At 42.3% G+C, this 16,784-nt stretch overlaps 1 protein-coding gene across 2 annotated transcripts in view; it reads left to right on the forward strand.

Moving 5' to 3' along the window:
- The window catches only part of LOC130478010 (glypican-5-like), a 525,642-nt gene that overhangs the window by 392,384 nt on the left and 116,474 nt on the right, over positions 1–16,784 (forward strand). For both annotated transcript variants that reach the window (XM_056850119.1, XM_056850120.1), the window contains one exon: positions 11,030–11,180. In XM_056850119.1, coding sequence (XP_056706097.1) covers positions 11,030–11,180 — 151 coding nt within the window. The remainder of the gene's footprint in view (positions 1–11,029; positions 11,181–16,784) is intronic.

Genomic DNA, 16,784 nt, shown 5'->3' on the forward strand with positions numbered 1-16,784 from the left:
ATTCTGAACATAGTTCCTACAGTTTCCAAGAACATCTCCTCTTCAAATACACCCTGCATACAAATGGTTTGAGCTACATGTCTCATAAACCCTGAAATTAGCAAATTTAACTTTTATTTGATCCCTTATTTCTCAAAAAATATCCCTACTATACTATATATGAGAGCCAGCATGGTGTGGTGGTTAAGGTGTTGGACTAGGACCTGAGAAACTCAGGTTCAAATCTACACTCGTGCCAGGGAAGCTTGCTGGGTGACCTTCGGCAGGTCATGCACTCTCAGCCCTGAGCCTGGCAAGCATTTGGATGGGAGACCTCCAGGGAATACCAGGGTCATGATGTGGAGGCAGACAAAGGGGGGGGGAACCCACCTCTAAATGACTGTTGCCTTGAAAACCCTGCAGGATCACCATGAATCAGCTGTGACTTGACAACAACAAAAATTATATACAGCATTTTCTAGATGTATAATAAATAAATTTTATTTGACCTGTTAGTATGCCTGATGGCTAAAGAAGTGAAATATGATTGCTGCATTCCTAAGCAGTGTTACACCCATCTAAGTCAAATGAAGTCCATGGTAGGGCTGTCAAAAAAAAAAAATTCGGTACAGTTCGGATTCGGCCGAATTTGGCCCTTGTGGGTTCGGTACGTGCTGAAGTCCGAACTCCCCCACTTCGGATCCGTTCAATTCGGCGGGAATTCAAAGTTCGGGAAAAAAATTCGGCCGAATAAAGCCATTAAAAACACAACCGCGCCTTTCCGCGGCTCTGGGGGGGGCATTTTTGGGCTTAGAGGTCCCAAACTTTCAGCAGAGCTTCAAAGGACGTATATTGAAAGACTCCCCGAGTTTTGTAAAGATTGGGTCAGGGGGGGCTGAGATATGGGCCCTGAAAGGGGTCCCCCCCACCCTTAATGTGTATCTCAGCAGAGCTTGCCGCCCACGCACAAAGCTCCCGGCCCGACAAAAAGCTGATGAGAGCAAGGGCGGGGCAGGTGCTAAGAACTTTGCAAAGCAACACAACTGAAAAGCAACACCTTTGCAAACATGCAAAGGGCGGGGCAGGTGTGAAGAATTTTGCTAAACAATACAACTGCAAAGCAACACAAGCACGCAATGCAACACCTTTGCAACAGTGCAAAGCAACACCTGACACCTGGGAGTTTGCAAACCATGGAAAGGGACAGAGGCAGCTAGCTATGCATAATGAGCAGGAGGGGGTGAAATTTCTCCTTTTGCATTGGACTTGGGACCAGGCAGATGCATTCTTTAAGTCACCATTTGAAAACCAGTTTTGAGCAAGCATCAAAATAACCTAACTGATCTTATGAATGAGGAAAAACCTGAAGAATAAAAATGAAGTCCCCCCTCAAACCAGGGAGAGAGAGACTGGAGGGGGAACACACACCCCAGGCAGAACCGGCAAAAGCCCCTTTTGGCTCCCCCCCCCCACAGAAACTGCTCCCTCCCCACACACACACACAGACTCTGCTTTCCCCCCCACACACACACAGAAAAGAAAAATTATAGATTAAAGCCCCCAAAGGGGTCTTACTGTGGCTGTCTTCTGTTCCAGCAGGAGGGGCTGGGAGGCTGGGTAATCCAATATGATTCCATTTGTATCCAATATAAGATCCATATGTATGCATCTCTCGAGGGTGATCCATTCATCCCAATAGGGAAAAGGGGAAAGCCCATATCTTCGGGGGGCCCTGACCCAATGTTTACAAAACTTGGGTGGTCTCTTAAAAAGCCTTGACTGAAGCTCCGCTGAAAGTCTGGGGTCGGCACACCCAAAAATGCGCCCCCTGCAGCCACGGAAAGAGAAAAGGGGGGGAGCCGATATTTCAGCCCCCACTGAACCCATCTTTACAAAACTTGGGTGGTCTCTTAAGAGGGATTCTCTGAAGCTATGATAAAAGTTTGGGGGCTGAACCCCCAAAAAAGCGCCCCCTGCAGCCACGAAAATGGAAAAGGGGGGAGAGGAAAAAGGGGTGGAGCCCATATCTCGGGGGGCCCTGACCCAATGTTTACAAAACTTGGGGGGTATCTTAAGAAGCCTTGTCTGATGCTCCGCTGAAAGTTTGGGGTCGGCACACCCAAAAATGCGCCCTCTGCAGCCATGGAAAGAAAAAGGGGGGGAGCCCATATCTCGGGACCCCCTGACCCAATGTTTACAAAACTTGGGTGGTCTCTTAAGAAAACCTGTCTGAATATCCCCTGAAAGTTTGGGGTCGGTACCCCAAAAAATGTGCCCCCTGCAGCCACGGAAAGGAGCGAATGTGCACAAGCACCCCCTCACACACACATGAGGATTTCCCTCTCTCTCTCTCTTTCCCCGGCCGGCCGCACATCAGCTGATTCCTCCAGTACTCAATCCTGACTGATTGGCCAGAAGAAGACCCAGCTTGACCACCGATTGGCCGGGGGAGGAGAATGCTGCTTACTGAAGGTTATGCTGCTTACTGACGGCCCCGAATTGGCCGGATTTATTCGCGAACTGCCGAACTCGCTGAACTCGGCCCCCCCGTTGCCCGCCAGTTTTGAGTTCGGTTCCTCCCGAACTAAAAACCGCCGAATCAAGGGAAATTCGGCTGATTTTCAGTTCGGGCCGAACCGAATTGACAGCCCTAGTCCATGGGCATAACTTTCAGCTCAGTTCTAAACTGGCCCGCTGAGAATCCTACAGAACTCCATTCAATGATGATGACTCCTGTAATAGTGTTTCTAGGATTACACTGTTTGCTTAGGATTGTACTGAGTGTCTTGCAATTAAAATTCAAACACAGAACACAAATTGTTACAGATTAATGAGACAATTCTTGCTTATATACACTTGTAAGAACAGATGACCTATGCTAATTCAATACGAGTAAAGATAAGACAAGTGCCTTCTGCCTATGTAGTGTTGAGTGTACACATGAATGGATAACATTTTTTAAAAATTCCAGTTTATAGGGATTCATTAGAGCCAGTGGTCAGCTCATTAGTAGTAACCTTGAGAAACCCAGTTCAAATCAGATCAGTTTTATTATTTACAGCAGCTATTATCAGTAGATTTGAAGCAGCTGATGATGAAAATAGGAACTGTCTTTTGCCCATGATTCAGAGACCTACGTACATACAGAGTTTCCTTATATCAATCGTAAGCAGAGTTGTACCCTTCTAAATCCACTGACATCCACTGGAACTTAGGATAGGATTAGGATTGGTCTACCTATTTACCCTGGTGGTAGACTCCAGGAGATAGACTTCATAACAGGAATATACTTCTGGACCAGCACAAATATTTCAGTGCCCTGATCCTGCTCATATATGCCTGAAGGGAGTATCTGCATGGATATCCACAACAGTATGTGGATTCACTCATGTCTGTGTTGTACATGTGATTCCCCAACTCAGTCCGGCAGATGAAGTTGCACGTGAACAGCCCTGTAGCTGCTACCCATGCTCAACTCAGTTTTCCAGGAAAGGTAGGAGAACTGAATTCAGTTTTCCTCCCGCCTCCCTCTCTGCTAAACAGCTAATCTGAACAACTTGCATCTTATTTGACAGTTCTACTTGTGCACAGCCTCAAATGTCATGGGTCTGAACAGCTGTTCTGGGGCTTATGAGTTTGATGTGCTGGTTTTGTATGAACAGAAAACTCAAGTGGAAAATATGTCAGTCATATGTAGATGTTGGGACACCTTTAGAAGACTAGGAACATTTTCATAAAAGGCCATTCATGGTGTTATATAGTATCCAATTGATTCCGTAGAATATATCTGACACAACCAAAACCAAATAAGTAAGTAGATTCAGAAATTAGGCACATCAGCAACTGTATATTATGCTGAGTGCTTCAGCAGGTTCCAAATATCATCCGTTTGTACTTGTTCAGTATTTCCATATTTTATTTTATTAAATTTCAAAGTCTTTGCATAGAAAAAGAATAATCATAAATAAAAATCATAAACATATACATCAAACCATAATGACAATACTTTGTTTGGTTTCTCTTCAATCAGAGACTAATGAACTCCTTCTTGTTGTGAATCTACAGGACACGCTGCATCTGGACATGATTTTTCTTTTTCCAGTGGGGGAGAGTGTAAGGTTAAAAAATTGAAGCTAAATTCTCTGGCTGTTTAGTAATCCCACAGCCTTTCCTAGAACGGTTAGGCAATAAACTATCACTAACAGCACCCTGGCAAACTGCCTGCTTTTCTTCCATGTTCGTATTTTTCATGTCCCACCCTATTGAGTTATTCACAACACCCTTGTTTAGATTTCAGAAGCAGCTTTTGGGATCTGCTGGATGGGTTCTGATGCAGAAAGAGTTGCACCCAACATGGTTTTGTGTGGCACCTTTGGCTTGGGACAGCAAAGGAGAGCCAGCATGGTGTAGCAGTTAAGAGCAGTGGACTCTAATCTGGAGAACCAGCTTAGATTCCCCACTCTTCCACATGAGCAGCAGACTGTAATCTGATGAACTGGGTTGGTTTCCCCACTCCTACATATGACATTGGTCTAGTCACAGTTCTCTTTGAGCTCTCTCAGCCTCACCTACCTCACACGGTGTCTGTTGTGGGGAGAGGAAGGGAAGGATATTGTAAGCCACTTCGATTTTCCTTAAAAAGTAGAGAAATCAGCATATAAAAACCAACTCTTCTACATCTATAACATACCATATAAATTGGGATTCCATTGCATTCAGGCTGCACATGTGGTTCTTGATCCAGCAGGATAGGCAGCCTGTGAAAGTAACTTAGCTCGTGCAAATCTTATGTTGCTGATCCCAACTGCTAATCAGATCTCATTGGAGAAACAGAAACACTGGCTTGGATCAGCTGTAATGCAAACCATGGTTTGTTTTACCAATGGTTAGCTTGTGAAACCAGGATTTGGTTAGCTAACGATCACTCAAATGCTGGCTTGCCTCAACTAATTCATCGCCTCAGTCTGTAGCTAAGAAAGGCAGTGATAAGGAAACAAACCAGAATTAAGCCAGGATGTCCTCATTCATACATTATGCAAAACCATATTTAAGACTAACTGGTTTAAAAACAACAACTTCAGTCCTTGTTTGATGGACTCTAACTATGGTCCATCAAATTACCTATGTTCAAACAATCCATTTAACTATAATTATTTTAATTAAACCATGATTATTCTGAACTGAGCCACTTTGCAACACATTTGGTGAAATCAAACCAGAGAAAAGGCAAGATACAAATTGTTATGTAGATAATCCAAAAGCGACAGAGAAGAGAGGGAGAAGCAAAGATCATTCCCAACTATAATATAAGTTAACAAACAAAAAATATGTTAACTTGAATAATAACAGTTTCAGAGGTAGGACCGAGTGGGATTTCTTTTCCTGAAAATTGTTGATAAAAAACACACAATCATGCTCCAGAAAAAACTGAAGTGATAGCTAACACTTAAAAATATTTGCTACCTTTTCATAAAGAGCAAATGCTATTTTTTCACTAACAAGGAAACCTATATTTGTTTGTGTACTGAGTCTATAGAACAGAGACATGTGTTAGGTCTAAAGCATTAGAACACTGAATGAATATAGTTCTAATACAACCAGCATGCGAAAGAAGTCTAATACAATTGGCAGTTCAGTCCTAGGCCGAGTTATACCACTCTAAGCACATTGATTTCAATAGACATAAAGGGTGTAATTCTACCCTTTTAAATCCATTAAAGTTGATGGGCTTAGAACAGTGTAACTCTGTTTAGGATTGCACTATGAATAACCCATCATCATGGACAGAAAGATTTTTAAAGGCAAATTTGCTGTGCCATGTCTGTGTGACTCCAGAATATCAGACCATGAATCCCAGCAATGATGAACATCAAGCCGCCTGTTTGAAATAAAATTGAGCTACAAGTGGGTATTGTGTTAGTTACATAATTTGTGCTCTCCACATCCATAAATGAAATAATCAGCAAACAATGTAACACCATTGACTTCTAAAAATGGAGCTATGAATAATTAGTCCATTCTTCTCCAAAAGAAAAGGGGCATTTGTTGCTGATGCTTGTTTTTGTTACCTCCCAGTAGAGGATTGTAATAATGTGCCATATAATGAGTAATGCAAATTGATGCCAAAGGATTCAGTATGAGTGTCAAATCTCACCACCTACCTCCTCCATTGTTTGAATGCTGTCAGCACAAGGAATTCATTGTCCGGGTCTTCCAGTGCAACCATTGTGTGATCATGAGAGTAATTCTGCTAGTCAATCCCATCACAGCTATATAACCAGAAGTCTTACACACAACGAAATGAAAACTGCCGTTGTGAAAATTTCTTACAGAATACTCTTTTCTTATTTTGTAATGTAGCCAACTGTACGAGGTCAACCTCTCAAAGAGTGAAAATGAGAGAAGCCCAAGCAGAATTCTTATTTCTGAAAATATGTTTCCAAATGGAAACACAAGACTAAGGCTTCAAAAGGTCCAAGATTTGATTAATATCTAGCCATCTTATATTTAAAGTTCCCTCTGATAGAAAGAGTGAAGCTGTGCCTGTGCCACTACCCTCTTCACACAGAGAGAGGTGGTTAGCACTTGCCATAGGAAGTTATTTCTGGAAAATAGCTTCAGGAGATCAGTTTTCTGGATATTTTAGCAGGAATAAAGTTTTCTTCTCATATTAAGTTCACAACATGGAGCTACTGCAGCTCTATAGCTCTGTAACATTGATTGACGTTTCTTACGTTATCAGAGCAGCATGAAAAGACGATCTGCTCCTGTGGTTTCCCCACCATAATGAGAAGAGTGAGAAGTGTCACTCAGAAGCACCAAGTATACCCACCACGCTCCAACTTCTCAAACCTCTCTCAAAATCTCTCCAGGATCAGAGGAGCATGCCTATTATTTTGGGTGCGGTGGAACACAGGCAGGATGGTGCTGCTGCAGTCGTCTTGTTTGTGGCTTCCTAGAGGCACCTGGTTGGCCACTGTGTGAACAGACTGCTGGACTTGATGGGCCTTGTTCTGATCCAGCATGGCCTTTCTTATGTTCTAAACATCCAATGCGGCCTAATATTCTGTTGAAAAGGGGGATTCAGAAAAGAGGGATGTACTTTTTCTTGTCACTTTTCCACCATTGAGAATTTCTTTTTCTTGTCACTTTTCCACCTATCTTCCTTGGTGGCAGGGCTGCAACATTTCTACTGAGGCTAGGGTTGCCATTATCCAGGTGGGGACTGGATATTTCCCAGAATTATAACTGATCTCCAGACTTCCTCTAGAGACAATGGCTGCTTTACATGGTGGACTCTACGATATTATACTTTGCTGAGATCCCTCCCCTCCCTAACCCCTACTGTCCCCAGGCTCCACTCCCAAATCTCCAGGAATTTCCCAACCCAGGGATGGCAACCCTAAGTGATTGTTCAAAGAAAGGAATGGAAAATTAATACCTTTCACCCACTTCTAATTAACATCCTTAATAGCCTCAAGTTACCCCTTACCTCCTTCAATTGCCCTGCTTACTCACAGTGCCTAAAGGGAAATTTTCAGGATCATTTAAGCATGATAAGAATGCTAGTATTATTATTTGCTTTTTTAAAAAAGGTGGTATCTTAGTAGGCAGAACTGTGCTGATCAGATGAGTGATGTCTAAAACTAGTTTACAAGTATAACTAGAAATGCTCTTCCCACAAGCTCTCATCCTTTTATGTGGAAATGTCACAAATGTAAGTTAAAAAGCCTGCTTTTTGAGAATTTCTTATGTGAGGCCAATCGGCGCTCAGCAGAGGGTGCTGCACTCGCAGAGCCCAACTTGGCTTCAGCCCCAGAGTAAGAGCTGATTATATAATGCAAGTAGGGTTGCCAACCTCCAGGTACTAGCTGGAGATCTCCTGCTGTTACAACTGATCTCCAGCCAATAGAGATCAGTTCACCTGCAGAAAATGGTCACTTTGGCAATTTGACACTATGGTATTGAAGTCCCTCCCCTCCCCAAACCCCACTCTTCTCAGGCTCTGACCCAAAAACCTCCCGTCGGTGGCAAAGAGAGACCTGGAAACCCCAGATGCAAGGCATGCAGAAGTGGAAAATAGCCTGGGAGGAAGCATGAACCTTAATTTGGAATGGCAAAATCCTGATGTGCAACATTATATACAAACACATATGTAGCTATTTTCACCTGTTTATTTTGGGCAGAAAATTTGGCTTTCAGGGATAGTAGGGCAGAGAGAAACATGTCTCTAAAAACCTTCAAAGTCTGGAAGTATACACAGTTTTTCAATACTGTGTGTTTATTGCTATATCCCCCCATCCTTTCTGCAGTTGTTCCCCCAAATTTTTCTAGTTACTATTTTTTTTATTTTGATTAGTCACATTAGTAATTCCATACTGAATGAACAGCGGTAACTTGAGACACCTTAAGAACAAACAAATGTATTGTGTCTTGTGGTCTAGCGAATGAGCTGGAAGACTATATTTCTAGGAGCTACTTAACTTTTTCCAAGAGCCTTTGGAGCTACCAGTCACAAAATGGCAACTCGGCTGATGGAGTTGTTACAAAACGGCAGCTTGTATAGAAATTATGCTGTTTCAAAGCAGGTCTGCAGTGCTCAGATGGGGAAGTCTGCTGGTTTCTCTGCTGGTTTCCCAAGCAAACCACCAACACCACCCCAAACTAACTTGTCCTGAAGGGGGGAAATATAGTATTTCCTGGAAAAGTCAAATAGCAGCTTTAATGCACGGGGAAATAGTTGATGTCGTGCAAGGATGAGTATGTGTGCATGTGGAGGAGGAGGACAGGCAAATTACAACAGCATAGGAAGAAGAGTAGAGATCTATATTTAAGTGCTTGGAAAGTGATTGGTCACTTCCAAATGACCTTCTGCCTACCTCTGGCCTAGAGCACTCTTCATCAGACCAATGCAAAGTGCATACTCAGTTGGTGGAGATATCTATGACTTTTCTATGCAAAGCTTAAATGTATATGAGATAAGCACAGTGGCAATTTGTAAAAGTAATTACAACTTAGAATTGTAGAATCATAGAGTGCGAAGAGGCCATACAGACCATCTAGTCCAACTCCCTGCTCAATGCAGGATCAGTCTAGAGAATCCCTGACAAATGTTTATCCAGCCACTGCTTGAAGTCTACCAAAGAGGAGGAGCTCACCACATCTCTAGTTAGTTTTCTTATCTAATTTAACCCTTTCAGACAAAGAAAAAACCTTGGTCTTGACTGAGCTCTGAGTGAATTGAATCAAATTTGGTGATAAATGCTTCTTCAGTTCTAGTTCAATGCTAATTAAATGACATGTTTGAATAATGGTCAACTGAGATGTGTCCTGTGAAACGGAAATGTGCTCTCGCTAGTTGCTGAATTACAAAGTTTTTGTCAGATTTGTGACTGTTTATTCTCAGAAACAGACCTGTTTGACTTACCTAGGCTGTGATTGTTGGTCTGGAATGGCGTATATAATGTTGGAGGAGGATTGGGTGAATGAGATGGCTGAGGTTATTATGCCCACTCCATACATGCTGCTGGAAAATCCGTGTCCTTCTATGGAAGACAATTGGTATAAAAAGACATTGTTGTATGTGCACAGAGCAGACCAACAGCATTCCCAATGAGTAGGGTTGCCAACTGCCAGGTAGTAGCAGGAGATCTCCTGCTAATACAATTGATCTCCAGCCGATAGACATCAGATCACCTGGAGAAAAATAGCTGCTTTGGCAACTGGACTCTATGGCATTGAAGTCCCTCCCTTCCCCAAACCCCGCCCTTCTCATGCTCCGCTCCAAAATTCTCCCACCAGTGGCGAAGAGGGACCTGGCAACCCTACCAATGAGTTACTTTTAAATTCATTTTCTTTTCAATATTCAAATTCCATCCAAATGAATTTCCCAACCTTAAAGAGAGCAAAGGCGCAAAGGCTGCTGAATCAGCAATTCCCCAACAATTAGTTTGCCTCCTCCATCATCACCATCCTTCACCATGTCACTGCCCAGCCATTTAGCCATGTGGACTGTTTTTATGTTGCATCCTGCTTTGGCGCAGTGGTCCTGACTACCATCCTGAGGGTACCCTCTCCCCAAACCCCAGTCAACTTCCATATGCATTTTTACTTTAGAGGTTTACATTGCCACCAAATGTTGGCAGAAATGCTGACAACCATCACTGCTTCCCCAAGCAAAGATACTCTCTGGCCTGCTTTCACAGCACCAAGTAGGATTGCCAGGTCCCCCCTGGCCACCAGTGGGGGAATGGTGGGGTAGGATTGCCAGATCCAGGTTGGGGAACTCCAGTAGACTTGAGGATGGAGCCTGGGGAAGACAGGGACCTCAGTGGGGTACAATGCCACAGAGTCCACTCTCCAAAGCAACCATTATCTCCAGGGGAACTGATCTCTGTACTCTGGAAATGAGCTGTAATTCCAGAGGACCCCTAGGTCCCACCAAGACCCAATCCAAAGATCACATGAAAGCAAATTACGTGACTTGTCTGGTTCCATGGGCCTTCAGGAAAGCAGAAGACCTGAATTTTGTCCTTGTTTTCCAGCTTGGTTACCCTGAGCATGAGCCCTCACTGGGATGGCTGCAAGCTTCTAGAAAGTAGGGAGGAGGAAGAAATGTTTGGTAGAAATTGCCAGCTGCCTGCCAGCTTCATGCTCTCACCATCTCAAGGCTGGGAAGCATGTCAGATGCTAGCCAACAGTCACTCTCAGGAACCAGTGACATGGCCAGAAAAAATATGCTGCAGCAGTTAAACGATAAACCTGGTAAACTAAACTTGAAGCAAGAGGCGAGATTTCACTTTTACAGATGTATATCCAGGAAGTTAAAATGCCTTGATCCTCAGGTATGAGCTGTTGAATGAATACCATGCACCCTTTTAGTGATCCTGTGTGTTTTTAATGGGCTGAAGTGAAATTGTCTCAGCTTCAGTGTCATCCATATGAAGAAGCGGAGACTGATACCCATGCTTTGATCATCCTATGTACCCTTTTGCAGTTGGAATTGTAGAGTTACATTATAACCATTGCCATCGTTTATTTTGCATTTTAGCTGGAGAGTGACAAGACAAATTTAAAGTCTGAAAGATGGGCATCTCGGGAAAGTGGCAGTGGAGCTGGAAGGAGTGAAGAAATGGAATCTAGTGGAGACTGTGATGATGAGGATGGGTGCCAAGGATCGGGTGAAAAGAGCCGCACAACAGGTAGGAGTAATGGGTTTGCATACATATGTATGAGAAATTCACCGAAGCTGTGTTTGTCTACCATTATGATTTAAGGCTTTGACTGACTGCCTTATGGCTCAACAGGCCTTCAAACCATAGTTGTGATTACTATGAAAATGAACATAATAGACACAATGTTATAGTGTGGGCCTGCAAGACAGAGCTATTCCACCAGGCCTATAGTTGAGGGCAGCCACGGGTCGGGTATAATTTTTGCTGGCCTGCCTACCCGCCCCCCTCTATGTTATGTTTTATGTCAACCTGAGGGGGCAACCTGCCGCCTGTCTCAGGTAGTATGAGTGTAATTTGGTGCCATTTTGAGTTTCGAGTTTGAAGGTTATTTTAATTAGATTTTACTGATTTAAACTTAGAATTTATGAATTTTATTATTTACTGTTATCGATGTATTTTAAATGATGTTACCTGCCCTGAGCCTGGCCTTGGCCGGGGCAGGCGGGCTATAAGTTGCAAAATAAATAAAATAAATAAATAGTTTACCTAGCAGTGTTGTGTGAGTTGCGTCATTCAGGTATGAAGCTTTATTTAAAGCCATCGCTTTGGCTGTTATTCCGTGTTCGCCGGTTCACCTGCAAAGATATGTTCGCTGGTTCAAAGATTTGATTTCCTGCTCATCTTTATGTATTGTTGGTAACATGGTGGGAGGAAATGTTCCTGCTGAAGTGATGCCAGAGCCCAAGCATTGGAGGGGAGGGATGAGGAAGTTGGCTACACTTTACAGGGCTCTGGGGTGAGTTACAAGCCCGTTACTATTATCTGGTCTACTTACGTAATTTCAGAAATAATCGGGATTTTTCTTTTGTGATTCTTGAGACTGCATGGATGGAGATCAGAGGGGGAGGGGGAGGCAATGTTACAGAATTGTGCTTGAACCTTGAGGGATGTGCTGTTTCATAGGACAGGACACATCCATTTCCAAGGATCACCTGTTGCTTAAACTCTGCAGTTGTGTGGGTGTAACTTTTAAGCAAAGATTTTCATTTTCATGTTTATTCTACAAAATGTTGCATGGCACTTTCTGGTTCTTCGCTAGGATTTTGGATTTGCTCGGGGCTTCAAATAACATGTTTCTCCTTCAAAGCAGTTCAAATGAAACAGCAGCCAGGTGCTACTAAGCACTTTTTAATTGACTATTAAACTATTTATATGCTATTGCTTTGCCAGAATATACCAAGACTTCTCAGTAATGTAAAATGAACAGCATTTCAAACTTGGCTAACAGTGAGCCTCAACAGCACAGTATATGAAATCTACATTTCAGCCTATCTCCTCATATTGCCATATTAGATGAAAAAAGTGTCCTTCATTACTACAGGTGCAATGATTGGATAGGAATTATATCCACTAAAAATATAGTGCAAATAAATTTTCATGAATGCTTTGAATTTGTAACATTAAGAGCAGCAATTCCATCTTGAGAAAATTATAATGGTATTTTGTAATTAACTTTAAAGCACTGTTATGTGTTTAGGCCGCTAGCTGTAAATCTGTTTTGCATATCTCGATGCAATTAAGAGAGAGAAGGGGAGTAATCTAATTAAAGGCCTCTTTTGCTTTCGTAGTAATATGATTTTTCAAAACTCCAGCAATTCCATTTAGTGTCAATCCTATATAAGCTGTAAACCATGGTAATTTTAAATGGTACCGTAATTCAAATCTGTACATTTCATAGCTTGAGATACATCCAGGATCTTTTGTTCTAAAAAAAATGCAAAAGGAATTTTATGATGATGAACGGGGTTAGCTTCCTCCTCTTCCCCGTGAAGTGGTTTCATACTCTCAACATTTGACTGCAGATGCTTATGCATTGTCTCTATATTAGTACTGTTCCTCAAAACTTTGCATTCAGACTGAGGGAAATAACTGCTCAGAGCTGGGAGACAGAAACCCATGTTCTATTCAATAATTACTTTTTATTAACTACAACACCGCTTTACAGTGTGACCTATTTAGTGTATTTAGTGTATGAGATGACTAGGTGCATATGCAAAGTTTCATTTAGAAATTTTCAACTGTTGTACAGTTAAACTCAACTGAATGATTCATTGTGGCTTTATGTGAAATTCTGAGGCAAGTAATTAAGTAATAATACAAAGTAGCAGTATATACAACCATGGCTAAATTAACATTATTAGTGCATAACAGATCAATCTCTGAATTTTATGAAAAATATTTTAAATTACATCATCATTAATTAGAAAAAGAAATAGAATGTAAGAATCTAAGCAATAAATATAATTATAAACTGGAAAGTGGTAAGTCAAAGAAAGTGATAAATGGATTGTAATCAAAGTAAGTTCCAAAACAATCTAACAATTTGTATGTGTATGTTGGTTTTGTTTGAAAAATAACACAAATTTTATATAAAAAACAAAGGGTACAATAGCTGGCTCTTGATACAGCTAAAATGGTTACAGAATTAATATATGATTGGCGTGTGTTCACTCTTATTTCAAAGGAGCTTTCCATTTACTTAGCATTTTCAGAAATGTTACAAATCTAAAAGTATTATCAATGTATTTCACTTCTTACGTTAATCTCTTCCATTAAGATTTGTGACGTGCCAGTGTTTTGTTTACTATAATTGCAAATAAGCCTTTTATAGACAAAACAATGATTAGCTCTTAAAACCATAATTTACCGTATATACCCGTGTATAAGCCGACCCGCGTATAAGCCGAGGTGCCTAATTTCTCCCCCCAAATGGGGAAAAATTAGGCACCCGCGTATAAGCCGAGGGTCGGCTTATAACCCCTCCCCCCCCGCAGGCTTACCTCAATCCAGGTGCGCAGGCCGGCGCCGGCCGGCAGCAGCCTCGCTGCGCCCGGCAGGGGCGGCGACGGGACCTCCAGAGGCCTCTGGAGGCCCTTCCAGGGCGCTCCTGGCCAGGGGAAGCCACGCGGGCATGGCAGCAATGGCGGCGGAGGCGGCGATGGCGGCGGCGGTAAGTTCCCCCCTCCCTCCTCCCTCCTCTCTCCCTCCCTCCCCCCTCCCCTACCGTATTGACCCGCGTATAAGCCGAGGCCGGCTTTTTCAGCCCTTTTTTTGGGCTGAAAAACTCGGCTTATACGCGAGTATATACGGTAGATACTTAAGCATAATATATTTAATTAAATCTACATACCACATGAGTGTATTCAATTTGAATTCATACACTTGAGATAATCACGATTCCTACATCTCCAGTGATTTTTCAGGATTTCCATGCCTTAAAAAGTTCATCCTTAAAGATACTGCATTTCCTGAACATTTTTTTCTTTTTCCTTTTTGGTGACCTTTCACATCCCTTTGCAAAAGGGTATGAACAGCCCTGTTCACATGACAGATTGGTGTACAAAACCAGTGTGCACAGAAGAGCAGGAGGAGAACCTCCGCCCTCCACTTGCAACCAAGTATGCTGGCTTTGCTGCAGTATCTAAATTTTATGCATATGGGCTCTGTTCCCATGATGAGGAACATGTATTCCCAATTAGAAAGGCAGAGCCTACATTCCTACAGCTTGTACACATGAAGGCTCCACCCTTGTAATTTGTTCCTAATCACTCCTAATCATGGGGATGAACTCATACATACATTGTGCCCATGTGTGATAAATATACTGTGTATTCTAGACTACTGTTAAAAGAGGGAATATTTCCCCATTGCTGAGATAATTGTACCAATGCTTCCTTACTTAGTTCCAGCATAAGACTAGCAACATTTATCAGGGGATTAGGGCTGTGCATATTGGTAAACCTGAACCGAAAATAGCCATTTTGCCTTTTGGGGGGTTTAATTTGGGCCAAATACTAAAAACCGGGAAGCTGAACATAGCTGGATAGGCGATTCCCAAATAGCCAAATAGATATTCAACTTTTTTGGGTTTCAGCTATTCACCTTTGCTCAGATTCTCTGTGCCTTCTCCCATTTTTCTCGCTATGACTAGTTTTGTGAAAGCTTGTGCAACTCATGAGGTAATTTTAGGGCTGTGAAGTGAGTAACTTCTAATGTATTTAAACCTGTTTTAGTGTCAATTTTATGGAGATGATTCTAAATTGTTTTTATCATGTTTATATAGATGTTGTATAACTAATGCCAATAAAGGCTTCGTATTCGTATTTGACTAGTTTTGTTTGGGAGGGGACATATTTGCGGCCCTTTTGTGTAGGGGTAATGTAATCTGAGACAACTTGGTCTGACCAACTATCCAGGTCCATCACCCAACAGAAGACTAATCTGGATAGCAGAAGGATCATTAAAAGACCAATCTCACCCAGTCCTGTCTGGAGGGCTATACCCTCCAAGTAAAAGCACCAGCTTCAACAGTTGCTGATTGGGCTTCTGAAGAAGACTCCCTCACCCATGCAGATGAGCAAACTCGTTCAGAAGAGCTGCCTTTGTTGAGATTTCGTCTAGATCCAATATCACCACCCACCCACCCTCTTATGAAAACCTCTCAAACTGAGAATAGCGGGTTGGTTCACCCTCACCGTGACCATATCTTGAAATCAGATTATTCATGACTCTGTTAAAGGACTGTTCACAGGATATCCTTGGCCACAAAAAGAAATATTTTCTGGCCTAATTTTTCTTGCATTTAAGCCATTTTCCTCAGTTTGGAAGCTAATTTGCATGGACATCATGCAAAGCGACCCAGATATGAATGGAGGCCCCAGACTCAGAGGCATCAGCCTGCCAGTCAGCTCTTTCCACCAGACCTCGACAACACTGACCTTCTGAACCTGAAAACCGATCAACAGTTCAGCTCTCACAAACGCCCTTTGCAGGCCCATAAAATTAGACCGCCTGTCCCAAAGTTCACCAAACTTCAGTGTCCATCTAAGGCAGTTCCCTTGCAGCTATACTGCAAATTTGGTGACTCTACCTTGAAAAACGCCCGCCCCTGAGTCCCGAAAATAAATTCCATAGACTATAATGGACCAGATGTTTTTGGGAAACCCAGAAATAAAGCTGGAATACGCATTTACTGGTATGGGTATTTGGCTTATTTCAGTTCCCCCCTCCCCCCAAAAAGCAGGGGTCAGTAAACCTGAACCCAGAATTTACTGGGGAATTTTTTTTTTTTTTGCATACCCCTACAGGGGCTGATCTGAGAAGTCCCCAAGTTCTCAACAAGTTTAAGTAAATGGGACTTCAAGGTGTTTTTGGAGGTAGTTGGTCAGGCAACAGCTGAGGAATTTCAAAGTAGGAAGAAAGCTAAGCCTAGTGAAACATTCTCATCAATATTCTGCATATCTTACATTTCCATTGTCATATATCCTTTCTACTTACAAATGATAAACATTATCAAAATTGTGGTGACTAGATAAGCCAGCAGTTTTTGAAACCAAGTACAAAATTATACTTGGTCACATGCCCATATAGCTACCAAGGAGCGAACATACGTTTGTGCATCAGAAACCATGAGCATTTTCCCCTCAATACCCTCCTTTGACATGCAAATGAATTAACTTTTTTTAATTCTTGACATCTCCCTGCCTGATTTTTATCACATCTCAGCAGCTGTTGAAAATTAATGTATTTCTCTCATTGTTCATAAACGCTATCATTAGGAGGCTCTTTTGC

This window comes from Euleptes europaea, chromosome 5 (assembly GCF_029931775.1).
Source record: "Euleptes europaea isolate rEulEur1 chromosome 5, rEulEur1.hap1, whole genome shotgun sequence".
Classification (NCBI taxonomy): domain Eukaryota; kingdom Metazoa; phylum Chordata; class Lepidosauria; order Squamata; family Sphaerodactylidae; genus Euleptes; species Euleptes europaea.